General features: G+C 36.9%; 1 protein-coding gene across 1 annotated transcript; it reads left to right on the top strand.

The window, feature by feature from the left end:
• Window positions 1–2047: 2047 nt before the first annotated feature.
• grhl3 (grainyhead-like transcription factor 3) lies at window positions 2048–12905 on the top strand. Its single transcript, XM_052580050.1, has 15 exons — window positions 2048–2155; window positions 3389–3557; window positions 3663–3721; window positions 4299–4503; window positions 4690–4772; window positions 4959–5109; window positions 5511–5622; window positions 5869–5963; window positions 7351–7509; window positions 8508–8583; window positions 8930–9063; window positions 9766–9892; window positions 10002–10087; window positions 10193–10257; window positions 11882–12905. Exons 1-15 carry the CDS (start codon window positions 2139–2141, stop codon window positions 11997–11999), a joined length of 1656 nt encoding a protein of 551 aa, XP_052436010.1. The 5' UTR covers window positions 2048–2138; the 3' UTR covers window positions 12000–12905.
• The last annotated feature ends 1041 nt before the right edge of the window (window positions 12906–13946 follow it).

Below are 13946 nucleotides of genomic sequence, written 5' to 3'. Positions count from 1 at the left end.
GAAACCATGAAAGGACAAGAGCGTGTGATATAAACTTTCTTATATTCATATCCCATCTTTTTCTTTCTTTATGTTTGCTTTCTCCTGCATGTACCAAAGCGATGGTGCATTTACTCTGGTTTCTGAGTGTTAAGCATGGTTTCTAGGTGTGAAATGATCCCTTTAGAAAAGCTCCTTCTCTGCGTTCTCACTTCCAGCAGAGCACAAGACTGTTCACACTTGCTTTCTTAAGTCTGATATTAAATCAGCTCATAAGATCAGTGTAATTCTGTTTAGTCATATGATAATGACAAAGATAAGATGCGTGGAGACTTGTTTGTTTTGTTTTTTTGCATGCAGGAACCAGGATGGCAAAGTATTTATTTGAGTATTTAAAAACTCACTCAAGAAAGGATAATATATATGAGATTGTATGCATTTTTAGTGAGACAATTTTGACAGATAAAATGTGCTATATTTTAATACAAATGTGGTGTGTGTGATATGCACTGCGCAGTTGACTTTAAACTGCAAATGCAATGTAACTACACCCTAGAACCACATATCATTAAAGTATATGAAAATTGAATTTGTGTCCGGGAACTCATTTACTGTAAACCACTAAAACGTTATCAGTATTCCTGACTTCCTTCCTTACTTCTTCTAATCTGTTTCTTCTGCACATTTTTTTGGTTCAAGTCCAAAATGCCTCCGGGGTCTGATGTGTGTGCGTGTGTGAAACTGTGTGGGTGTGTGTGAAGGCAGGCTGCAGAACACGCACCCTTTGTGACACAATGCCAGATACCCTGAGGTCTTAAAACTTTAATTTTTTATTTTTAAGATTAATAGACACACATAAACACAAGCATGTCTGCTGTGTATTAATGCATAAACATGATATGCAAGGACTGTGCATATCTTACACAGATAATTAAACTTAAAAAGTATAGAATAATATACTCAAACTTTTTTATTTACATAGTAAAAAAAAAAAGAATAGAAAATAAATATTTTAGAGATTTTATAGGAGCAAAGGCAAGCCTGTATCTGTTTGCATCAGTTACTGATAGAGATGCATATTTGATATGCAGAATTTTTATCTGCAAATCATGCATGTATCCAGCAGAGAACATCCTCAGAATGTTTTGGTTATTGACAAGTTATGAACAAACATTCTTCCATTATTAATAGTCTTTAATTGTGTTCTCAAAACATTAGCACAAAAATATTATTTATGCATTGTTTTTTTTGTGTGTTAAATGTTCATCAAACATTTTTAAGTGTTGCAACAAAAGTAGAGGTCACGTAATGGTTAAAAATGGTTTCCTTATCATTTGCATAACCAGGAATTATTTTAAAACATATTAAAATGTTTTCAATGTTCAGATAATTTTTTTTTTTTTTTAAATAACTTAATGGGAACATTATAGTAAAATGTTCTGATAACATATATGTTTCAGCTATTTAGACTTTGTAATAAGTGTTTTGAGGAAACCAATATTAATTTAATTTGCAACTTCCATTAGTTATTAATAAATGATAAAGAATTATGCATTATACACCTTTAAACATGAGTTGGAAAAGCATGGTATGATATGCAGTAGGAAAGTTATTAAATGCAGGTAAATATGACTTCTTGTTTTGTCGTTTTTCAAAATAATATAAAAGTTGTGGTGGGGGGACACCAAAAAAAACAAAAAACATGTAGCCAAAACCTTGTTTTTTTATTCTGTTAGAGAGAATGACACAACCTTTCATTGGCATGTTAAAACCTTGTTCCTTCACCATTGTCTTTGGTTTCTGATCCCAAATAGGATGCATTTCACACCTGTGGCTGGAGACTTTCAGTCTTTTATATGAGGTGTTAATGAGTTAACCCCCCACCACCCCCCTCCCCAAAACACATTCACACACATGCTGGAGTTTCTCTCCAGCACTGACAGAGTTAAGTGAGGATACACCTGTACTATTACACACCTGTCTCAGGCTGCCATCCAATCAGAGCAAAGAAGCCCTGCTAGGTGGATAAATAGAGAGAGACGATGTGGACACAAATCAAACCGCTTCATTTATCAGGATACCAACACAGAACCACACATTTGAGAGAAGCGACAAGATTACAAACTAAGGATTTATCATCACTGTCTGTCAGAGGAGTCATGACCAAGGAGATTGAGTAAGTGTCATTAATTTTGCATTCATTTATAATGCTCTAGTTAGGACTTTCTTTGCTTGGCTGTGTTGAACACAAATACAATTCGTTACTAAAATTGAATTGCTATAATCACTTTCCAGATATCTTGAATATATATATTCATATATATATATATTGAATATATATAATTTTAGATTAAGGTTTTAACTTTATTATGATAAAATATACATATTTTGGTATTAGCCACTGTCCAGATATTTTCAAATAAGCTGTTAATGTAGGACTAAAAAATCAATTTTGTTACATATGGTTCATCTGATTTTGTTGTGGGGTGTGCTATAGTTTGCAGTTTCACAGCTGTGAGCTGTCCGTTCCTCTTGAGTAATGTCTTTCTCCTCTTCTCCCACTCTCCCTCTGCTCATGTGTAAACGGGTCCCCACATGAATGAGTACATGAAGATCATTTCTGTTGAAAATTGATACCAGGACCAAAACACGCACACTCTGTCTCTTACTCTTTACAGACAGCATGGTGTAACTATCCTAGGGGCTTGAGTGCACAAACACTGAAACACGTAGTCTTATGCTAATGTGTCAGAGTTTGGGGTCTATGTCATTATATAGGTGCCTAGAATTAGAAAATATGGGTATATCTGGAAAAGTCTGCACAGTTAAAATAAATAAATGAATAAATAAACAGTGAATGCTCATTCATTTACTGTGCGCACAGGTGCCTAAACTGCTCTGTTTGTATTTTAGCTTACCATAGCAGACCACCTCATTGCTAATCCTTGTAGTTAAGAGAAGTCCCAAAACAAATCCAACTATTTGAGGAGTTAGTGATCCTCTTCAAATCCATGTCTTTTGTTTGCGGTGCTTGTGTTAAGATAAATTAAGTTCCGACACTTAGTTTTTGTTTGTGACCGTTGATCCGTTACAAAAGAGTATCTGGCCTTAGGAGCAAAGATGAGAAGAGAAACTCAGATTTCTCAGATTTTTCTTGACATTTAGTCCTTTTCTTTTATGTTTTGTGGGATTGGATTTTCTTGAGTATTATATTGTTTGAAGTCTGGATGAAGAGCATCAGCTCTCGCACCCTGGATTTATTATTTTGTCACAGAATATTTTATGTGTGGCACACATGTGTGGCACCAGAGGCACATTTCTGTTAATCATTTCGCCATATACATGCAAAATCACATGTTGCACGTTTCAGGGAAATATCTCCGTGCTAATATCTCCTCCTTTCACCTAGGGCTCTCATGGTACAACAGAACGAGAGTTTCAACTACTTACGCTATCCAGACAACTACATTATGGACTCTTGGCCTAGCATGGACAGCGGTGACCTCAGCAAGACTAAACCCCGAATGTCTTCAGATGAAGAACTTGCAACTTTAAGCCTTCTTTATGAAGCCTGCAAGGTAACACAAAGATATATATTTAAAATATAAACATAATAATTTCCTATCCATATTTAAATTGTATTACATACAGAAATAATATTATAAATGTATTTTATTTTTAAGAACCCTAAAGAGCAGAAGATGACATCATGTGCACGTGAAAGCAGCATGTACATGGACAGGTAAGTTTGACCATACACTTTTTTTTTATGATTTATGAATTAAAATGCTTTCATAATAAGCATATAATATGGGAGCATATATTGTAAGTTAATGGTACAAAAGAGAAGGTATGATGAAAATATGTCATGACAGTAAGTTATCCAGATGTAAAATGGCACATTTTCTCTATCCAGTAAATTGGTAGGTTGAGTAATTTAGCTAAAGATTATCTGAGGTCAGAGCTGGTTCAGCTGTTAATCCTCTGCTTCAACCCATCCCAAAAAAGCTGAGTCACTACACAGCACCCTTTTGTGCAAGTGAAAAATAGCTGCTTATAGAGCTTGTTGGTCTCCCCGATGTCAAAGCCTTCTGTGAAACTCAAACAGTAAAAAGAAAAAAAAAAGTCTGCGTTAGGTGGCAAACAGCTCCCGCCCTGTGTTTGGCTTTGGTTTTCGTGCAAAGAAAGCTCCATAAACAATGTAGAGATTGAACAAAGCTTCTATTGACTTTAGCTAACAGTTAACCCTGCGTGAATAACATTAATGATGGAGTACAATAAAAAATTGGTCACACTTTGTGCTGTCATTTATCTCTCAGGACAGTGAATAGCGCCTCCCCTGAGCTGGCCACGCTGGAGAACGCTCACATCATGAAGCTGCTTTCTGAAAGCATGTCCTCCGGTCACTCAAAGCAAGCATTACTGGGCACTGACAGCTACACCGGGGATAACTTGTACTCCCTCCTCCAACCAACACAGAAATCATGGCCATCTGACCAACCCTTTCTGGAGACGACCCCTGAGGTTTGCAGAGCATTTTAAAACATATTTAAAATATAAAATATATTAATGTCATTTTTTTTTGTTGTAGTTTCTGAACCATACCAACAGATCCTTAAAAAATATGTCATGAATGCCTGAAACAGGTGCTTTGTCCTCTATAATTACCATCAATTTATGACACTTCTATTCGTTTTCTTCAAAAAACAGCCTCTACCCTACAGCACATTTGTGGGACAAACAAGCCCAGTATACTCAGAGTCCTACACCAACTCTCCTCCAGACAGATACAGGTGAGACTGGCTTCTTAACAGTCTGAGCCTTTACAAATCAGATCTTTTTTTTCTCTTTTTGCATTTGTTTTCCTCAATAAAATATAACTCATGTAATTTGGTGACAGTTTGCGAGCTATTAAAAGCAATAGATACTACTATAGAGTAATGCCATAGCATAAAAATGTATTTGACTGTTTTTCACAGGAATGACTTCCAGTTTGTTCTTGGTGCACCACAAGCTTCTCAGCACAAGACAACAGCAATACCAATGGTGTACCTCAACAAGGGGCAGTTTTACCCCATCACACTGCAAGGAGTGGATGGCACTGCTGGGGTGCCATGCAGCAAAGTAAAAGTAAGTTATACTTTCATAAACCCAAATAATGGCAATAAAGGACAAAATTCATTCTTGCCATATATTTGTTCCAAAGAGAAAGAGTTGCTAGTTGTTTAGACATCCACCATTTTGTCATTTAGTAGCCATGACGTGCAAAAGCAAAGAAGCTTTGGGGGAAGTTTCCTAAAACTTCCAAACTCATATGCCCTTGTATATTCGAAGTGTGACAGATTGGTTTTTTTGTAAGCACATACACTGCTATGGTCAGTGACAGAGCAAAGAGAAAGAGCATTTGTGTGGTGACATACAACATCGCTTTGTAAATGACAAAAAAGACCTACAGGCGATCACTACTCTCTGAAAACCTCAAATTAACCGGTTCTGATTATGCTCCTTTTTTCTTCCTTTATCTCTCACAGACGGTGATCATGGCTGTATTTGAGAATGACAAGAGTCCTGAGATGCAGCTGAAGTACTGGAACCACTGGCACGCTCGACAGCCTACCGTTAAACAGAGAGTCATTGATATCGGTGCGTTCCTCACTATCATTCTATCTAAACATAAACATCAGGCATTTAATCATAATAATGATAATTAATTAATTCTAGAAAACAAGATATTACTGATTATGAAAATAACGAATGTTTTTATTATATACCGGTAACTATGGCCACACCCATCATTAGATTGAAAGTCAGATGTCATTTGTTTTTGATCTATGTATGTTTTTATATCATAAAATTCATATTAATACATTCTTTTTTATTGACACTCAGCTGACTACAAGGAAGTTTTCAGTGGAGTGAGTAACGTGGAAGAGGTGGCTTTCAACGCACTCTCCTTTATCTGGAACACCAATGAAGAAGCAAAGGTACAAGCACAAACACACAGATCCACCTGTCACTTGTTTTTGTGGGGTTGAAGTGATGGGTTGAAAGGAGGATCATTTAGAGGAGTGTCAGAAAGCAGTGGTATCTACGGTATGCAGCCTCCTCAGGCACCTGTCATCATAGGGAATAAAAAAGAATGAAAGAGGGAGGGAAGGAAGCAGGGAAGGAGAGAAAGAGAAACAGGGCACATTTCAGCATGCCCCCAGGGTAGTGAAGGGTGGGACAACGAAACTCACTGCAGGTGGAGCAGAGACCTAAAGAAAGGATACAATCACTGTAACGCAATGAAATATCAACAACAGCAATGTTACAAGACACATTTAAGAGTTGCATATTTTTTTGCTAATAATCGGAATAAACAATTCTTCCACCAAGTTAAACCTTAACTGTCACTCACTTTTTTGAAGATAGACTTGAATGTGCATGATAAAACCTAAATATTTATAATCATAACTGAAAACATTTTGTAACATGATACTAATGTACCATTTATATGGTAATGCAATGTTTGATTTTAAAATGGGTTTTAAAGGATGAATTTTGAAATTGTAAGTTTTCAGTCGACATATAACTTATGATGATTTCTAAAATGTGATAGAGAAAAGGGCAACGAGGAAGTCTTTTTTTTTTAAACAAAGGTCAAAACTCCTGTTATAATGTAGATTTTCGAGGGTGCACTCTTGTCATAAATTGATCTATAACTTTTCCAACATCATTTTTTAACAAAAAACATTGGTAAAATATATATTTTGGGGGTCTTAGACCTTTCCAACGATATATAGTTTGTCAAGATTAGATTAGATTTGATTGTAATATAGTGAAGTAACCGTAGGTGTCCCTTATTCGGGACGGGGTGACAGTTAAGGGGTTAAATAATTAATTAGTCTAGCAATATCCAGTTGCCAAGCAATGTAGGAACAATGCATTTTATAAATCAGAATTCTAATTAAAATATTCCAACTGTTAACTGTTATTCGACCTTGTTGTGCTAAATGAATTAGCAGCTACTGTATGAGGAACAAGGAAGAAATGTTTTGAAATCAGCACCGGTTCACTCATTTTTTCATTAATCATCATATTATTCTGGTGATTGTTTTTTTATTGTTGTTTTACCTCCAGTTCCAACATGTTAGATCGCGCCATGTTGTTCTTCATATGGACACTCCTTTTCTTTTGAAATGATTGGAATTATTGAACAATCATTTGTACCATATTTCCAATCCCTAACCCTTCCTTTTGATTGTAACTGTTTTTTTTTTTTCTGAATGAAATGTATTACTGTGTCATCTAGTTTAATAACAAATCCAGCTTTCCTGATTTTCAAAATGCTTTCTTGAGATTTCATGTATGTTTTCATGTGTTTTACAGGTGCATATTGGCATCAACTCTCTGAGCACTGACTTCTCGTCGCAGAAGGGGGTCAAAGGTCTTCCTCTGAATCTTCAGATCGACACCTATGATTTCAGCTCAGGGAACAACAGCCTCATTCACAGAGCTGTTTGTCAGATTAAAATCTTCTGCGATAAGGTGAGCCAGTGCCCCACAAATTAAAAAAGTATATATATATATATATATATATATATATATATATATATATATATAAACATAAAATAAATATAAATTATAAAGTATATATATATAAATTAATTAATTTCGTTTTTAAGAATCAAACCCCAAAAGAGAATTTTATAACAGCATGAAAGAGTCACATATGCATTTCAAGGCTTAATTAAACCTGAAACATGGATCATTAAGTTTCATTATCAGGGTGTGCAGTGGATCTTTGTCGCTAATTTGGCCCATCTTTGACTGCGTCATAAACTGTTAAAACAAAACACAGCCCTGACTCACTGTTACCATGACATACTTTAGTTATTTATCTGAAAAGTGTCTGACCTCTGATCTTTTACTGGCACATTCTCAATTACGTGATAACTGTTTTCACTGATGCAGAAAAGAAAATAGACACTGAAGTATTTGTGCATTTTTTTTCTTTCAGTCTGTCTGCCTCTCTTTCGGTGTCTCTCACCCTTACACTTTCTGGCACCTCTATCTTCTGATTCTTATTGATCCCTTTTGTTTAGCTGATCAGATAAATGTCACCAGACCGCCTTATCTCCTCATCTCCTTTAAGGCTGTTTTTGTGTTCCACATTGGCCATAGTTATTAGCTGTTTGATAGCGTGTGGGGGAAATGCATGATGGGAAGGTTAGATTTAACACACGTCTGACTGGTTTAGCAGCAGTAGATGAACTAAATGCATTACTGCATTGCTGTGGTTTCTCTAGCTGGATCAAATGCATATTTACTACACAGCTGGCATCTAAACTAGACATGAACTCTTGTTGTTTACAAGAATGGTTTTCAATAGACATAAGTTCTAAAGCATAGTTTTAAAAGTTTTAAAAACTCTTTTGCATGGTTAATTATTGGTTAATTAAGTGTTTTATAAGCCGTTCTAATATGCCAGAGCAATTTGTAATTGCTCAGATTTTAAATGTTTTATTGTCCTTGAATTCTTGCAGGGAGCAGAGAGGAAGATGAGAGACGAGGAGAGGAAGAGAAGCAAGAGAAGGACCAAGAATGACTCCAGCAACAATAGTGAGTGCTTTCAGTCATATAATTACAGCCTGAGACTTTCAGAGAACACCCCTTACCACCCAAAAAAAAAGCATAAAGAAAACCCAGTTCATATCTTCCATGTTTGTTGTCCATGTTCTGACCCAACAAACCACTGAAATGCTTTATGGCTACTTAGGATTTCCTCCAAATTTGGCACAAGTCAAAACCAAAACTAGCTTTCAAGCACATATTTTTAACCAAGTGTAAAAAAGGGCTTTCAAACTCAATTGATCTGCGGGCCACTAGTCAAACTGTGCTTTCCACCATGGTTTTCAATCATTAATTGCTTTGAGTGTTAGATTAAAGCTGTTTGTCTTCTCTTCAGGTTGTAAACAGGGACTAGTTTCCAGCTCTGTTGGAAAGGACTCTACCTACTTTAAAACTCTAGACGATCACGTCACACAACCTGTTTTATTCATCCCAGAGATGCACTTCAGCACCATGCAGCGATGTGGCCTGGTACGTCTGTCTTACACACACACACACATACACACACACACACGCTCTTCCCTATATCCTAGGATATGCGGCTTACCGCAGCATTGTTGAGTCATGTTCACCAACACCCTGAGGGCTGAGTGTATGGGAGCGAGGGAGGAAAAGTGTGGGAAAAAATGCAGTGGGAAAGAAGTGGGCTTGGAAAAGAATAAGAGAAAGTGATCTCGAGATCAGACATGCTAACTGGTGCGCTCCTGAGTTGACATGACAGCAAGCGAAACTCACCTGAGGAGGGGACTGACACAGGGTTTAACCCGTGGGAGCTCAAACACATGCACACACACTTCTGAGGGTGTTGAAGAGATGCTTTTCAGCTGTGTTTACACAGCCTAAGAGAGGAGAGATGGAGGCTGTCCCGACAGGCCTTTTTCCCACAGTCCAGACTACCGAAATTCTCACTTGTTATATTTCGACATCGTTTCATAACATCAGGCCTTTTTACATGTAGTCACAGCCCATATTAGTGACTTTAGCATATTAGTGAAGGATTAAGAAGTCATGCAATCATCCTACGTTTTTTCTGCACTGTCGCACCTCTTAGTGTTCGAGATGTCACTGTGATAAAGTTGTTATCATCGTAATCATCAGCGTGCAAACACGCAAGTGACAGAAAACTAAGCGCCATTTTAACATCCTTGATTTTATCTGTTTGTTATTGTCCAGGTGCCCCCTGTTAGCCAAGAGGAAAGTGACAGGACATCACTGAAACGTATCAACTGCTACGCAGACGGTGGCGACCAGAGCGCCTCCCCGCCGAGCAAACAAGCCCGCCGAGATGAGCAACAGAGAGGTATGGAAGAATCGAGATTAATTTAGAAATGCAGAAGCCTGGGAACATATCAGTTTGCGAAACAAATCACAGTCCCACAGTGTTTTAATGCTAAATTCTTTATTCTCAGTTCTCCTGTATGTCAGACGAGAGACTGAGGAAGTATTCGATGCCCTCATGTTGAACACGCCGACGCTTAAGGGCCTGAGAGAAGCGGTGAGTTTTCCACCTCTCTTTCCGTTACACATATTTGCCGAAGATCTCACCTCGAAGAGGAACTGTGCCTAAAATGTGACTCATGTCCCCTTTCTGCCTTCTCAGATTTCAGAAAAGTACGGTATGCAAGAAGACACCATTGGGAAAATCTTCAAGAAGTGCAAAAGAGGGTGAGTGAGATATTTTTAAGCTAAACACCATTGAGCGGAAACGTTTGGGGAGCTATGACGATGTCACGAATACAGATAGAGGGATGTCGAAATGCTCTTTCACGAAGACGAACGACTGTTAAACCCTTTTCTTATAATCTGAGCTCTATCTCAACAAGCTGCCAGGAAGCAAAGTCGACAGACCGGGTTGACAGGAGATCTATAGTGTTTGGAATGTGATGATTGCTGCTCCCCTTCAAAAAAAAAAAAGCTGAATAAAAGCAAAACAAAAGAAGGAAGACAAGATGATTTCAACATAGGTAGACTCCTCTGACTGTGCTGTATTTTTTTATTTATTTATTTTTGGTTTATGAAGCTCAGATAGAAACAGTATAGATGAGGGCTGTGCAGGAAGGCGGCACTGGCGTCTACATGCAACATAATGAGCTTGGGCTCTAGAAAAACACCATTTATCTCTTTGGTTGGTGATCAGCCGTGACACCATGTAGACATTTGTGCATACCTGTTCACTCATCCATAACTCAACTCAGTGCATCATAAAGTATAAGGCTTTAACATAAAGCATACAATTGTATGACCATATTTCACATCCTACTGGAGCGTTTGACCTACATAGGTCAAAGAAACATGTCCAGGGCTCTATTTTATCTGAATCATCCTAGCCTAGAGGTGTGTAACTTGGAGCTCAACTTTCCTCAGGCCGTTAGCTGATGATATGGCTGAGGGATAGGGACAGGTCGGGCCACATTCTCGCTCATTCTCTCGCCCCAATCTTTAATCAGACTCCCTCCACCCTCAGGGCTGGGAGAGCTGGCATGACCTCACAGTTAGTCTGTCATACACCCGCACAACGCATACATGTTGGCCGGTAGAGACGACTGTTGTGCCAAATAATTGTTTGTGTAAGTCATGAGATAAGGATTTGTGTTTTTAAGGATCTAAATCAGGGTCTGCCCTTGGGGAAGGAATGATGAATGCTTTAGAAGATTGTACAGGAATACTTAAGGTTTCTTTCAATAGTTGCTAGGGCACAGATCATCTGTACGTCAGTCAGTGTCACTCAACAGCTCAACATAGTCATAAAGACTAAAACAAATATTCGTGCATTAATGCCAAATGTCAATGAGCAGGTGTTGGAATTAAAGCAGTATGTTTTTTGTGCAGATGAGAAGCAACTTTTGGAGTTGTGTGTGTTTGGGTCTACAGATACATGATTTAATGCTACTATAACAGATATTGTCCAATTTTGGAGTTTTTATAGTGTTTTGGTGTTAAAATATGAATATACTTAATTTTGCCATAGTTTTACTTTTACATTTAGATTACCTTTGCTGTAATCTTATGCTAAATTAAAGTTATTCTTGAATAATAATTTTCAAATGTTTCTTTAGCAATATTTTAGCAACATGAATATACATTTTTCATACTGTCCAGGTTGTGATGCCTAAATTTACTTATAGAATTTAAAATGCTTTAAATGTTTTGAGTTTTATTATTTTTAATTTATTAAAATAGTTTAGTATTTTAATATGTCCAATCTGTTGGTTAGCAGAGCAATGTATGAGCCAGAATATTAATATTTAGAATTTCTATAACTTATTCTTTCTTTCTTTCTTATGAACAGGATCTTTGTGAACATGGATGACAACATCATCGAGCATTACAGCAACCACTCTGCCTTCCTCATCGAGATCACTGAAGTCATGATCAACCACTTCCAGATCACACTTATGGAGTTATAAACATTATCAGCTAGTGACAGCACACCTGGTGCTGTTGCTGGCAGCTTCTTTCTGATCTTTTAATCCAAAAGCATGACTAGGAGCCAGATTCTGCAGTCGCTTTGGAAACAGCTCACCTGCCAGTTCCAACATTTTTTGTTTTAACAAGACATATCAGTACTGGACAGTGTAAATACCATTTTCCACTTTTGTACCTTTTTTTTTAATTATTTTATCAACTATAATTTTATAATACGAGCAATTATGATCAACAAGGTACATGTACTGTAAATATTTATTGTGAATAGACATAATTATCATAATGTTGTGTGTTGATGTGATTTTAAAAGAGTTATATGTTGTTATTTCAATGATAAACTTGCCTTTTTGGACGCTGCCTCTTTGCTGCTTATAGTAGGCCCATCATTTCTAGGACAGGATGTGATGCGTTTGTATTGCTTTATGCTCTGATGGTGGTTCGCATGTTTATTAATCTTGCCGCGTGTTACTTCAGCATACTTCCAGTCAGGGTGCTGTAACTATCAGCCTTTTAGTTTCACATCTGGAACACTCCACAAACAGACACAAGTGTTTTAGACATTTTAGTCGCACATTTCCCCCCTTAAACTGCCAGTGTTTCGATCACATTTTGAAAACTGGCTCCACACATTTCGAATCTGTGTGGCTGTAACGGTTGTCAGGACAGCCGGCCCTTTTTGTCCTCTGACATTTAGTCAAGAAAGTTTGGACGAACCACTGCAATGTCGAACTTGCCCAGATATCAGATTAAATAACGGTGACTTTTCATTTTGTGGATTTTGCCTCACAAAACTTGTACATTTCAAATTCTTTGTATTGCTTTGTCTTGCTGTGTTTTCCTTTTTTTACTGCCTCTGCTTTTATATGGAAAATAAAATCCTAAATCCATTACATTTTCAAGTGTTTTGTTATTGTTTGAAGATATTCCCTTGCTGAAATCATTTACAGCTCTTAAACTGTATGGCCCACAACTTAATAGGTTGCATACAAACTCCGATTGAAATCAGAAATATAAAGTGCAATTACTTATATTTAAGTTCATTAATGGGCATAACCCTCACAAAAACATTGCTTTGTTATAGTAAAAGTGTAGAAACCATGTTTTTTTTTGGTGTTTTGATCACCATTTGTACAACCACAGATTTAGGCTAAATATGGTATAAAGTAAACTAAACTATGGTTAGTGTAACATGGTTTCCATGTTTTAAATATAGTTTTTTTTTTTTTTTTTAATTTGTAAGATAGTAAAACCATAGTAAATGTTTTGTAAGGGAACTTACACTTACCTGTTTCACATGATGCAAGTGTGGCTGTGTCTGAAAGCAGCTGACTTTCTGCCTTATTAACGTTTTTGCATGAAGGCACCTTATGAAACTGCAGGCTTCTTAGGCAGCGTGGCGTTTTAATGATCTACGACAAATTAGAATCAGTTTTGATGATAACTACACAAATATTGCATTATTTATATTGATTTCCCACTATAAATAACATTAAAAGTGTAAAAAGTTAGTCAGAAACATACATTTACACACTGACCACCCAATGTAACTTTCAGATGCCATCTTTGTTTTTTAATCCCAACCCTCGCGGAATGGAACGCACAGGATTGTGGGATATCAAAGGCAATGAAGGAAACATCTAGGCTGTTTCTCAATTCCAAGAACACAAAGAACGGACTGTGTGCTTCAAACTTCCTTTGAAGAACGAACTCGGGAGGACGCGAGAACACAGAATGCACCCTTATGAGTATTGAGATGTGCTGCGTTCTTGCTTAACTGACCTTGTAATCACAGCATAAGCATCGGCCAATGAACCATAAATATAACATAACATTACAAACAAATGCCATAACTTATTAAAACATTGTATACTATTACATATATTTACATATAACTGTATAACGTTTTATTTTACATTGTTAGATGTTTA

Source organism: Carassius gibelio, chromosome B17 (genome assembly GCF_023724105.1).
Source record: "Carassius gibelio isolate Cgi1373 ecotype wild population from Czech Republic chromosome B17, carGib1.2-hapl.c, whole genome shotgun sequence".
Taxonomy (NCBI): Eukaryota; Metazoa; Chordata; class Actinopteri; order Cypriniformes; family Cyprinidae; genus Carassius; species Carassius gibelio.
Note: the sequence above shows the minus strand (reverse complement) of the source record. Positions and strands in the feature narration are given on the sequence as shown.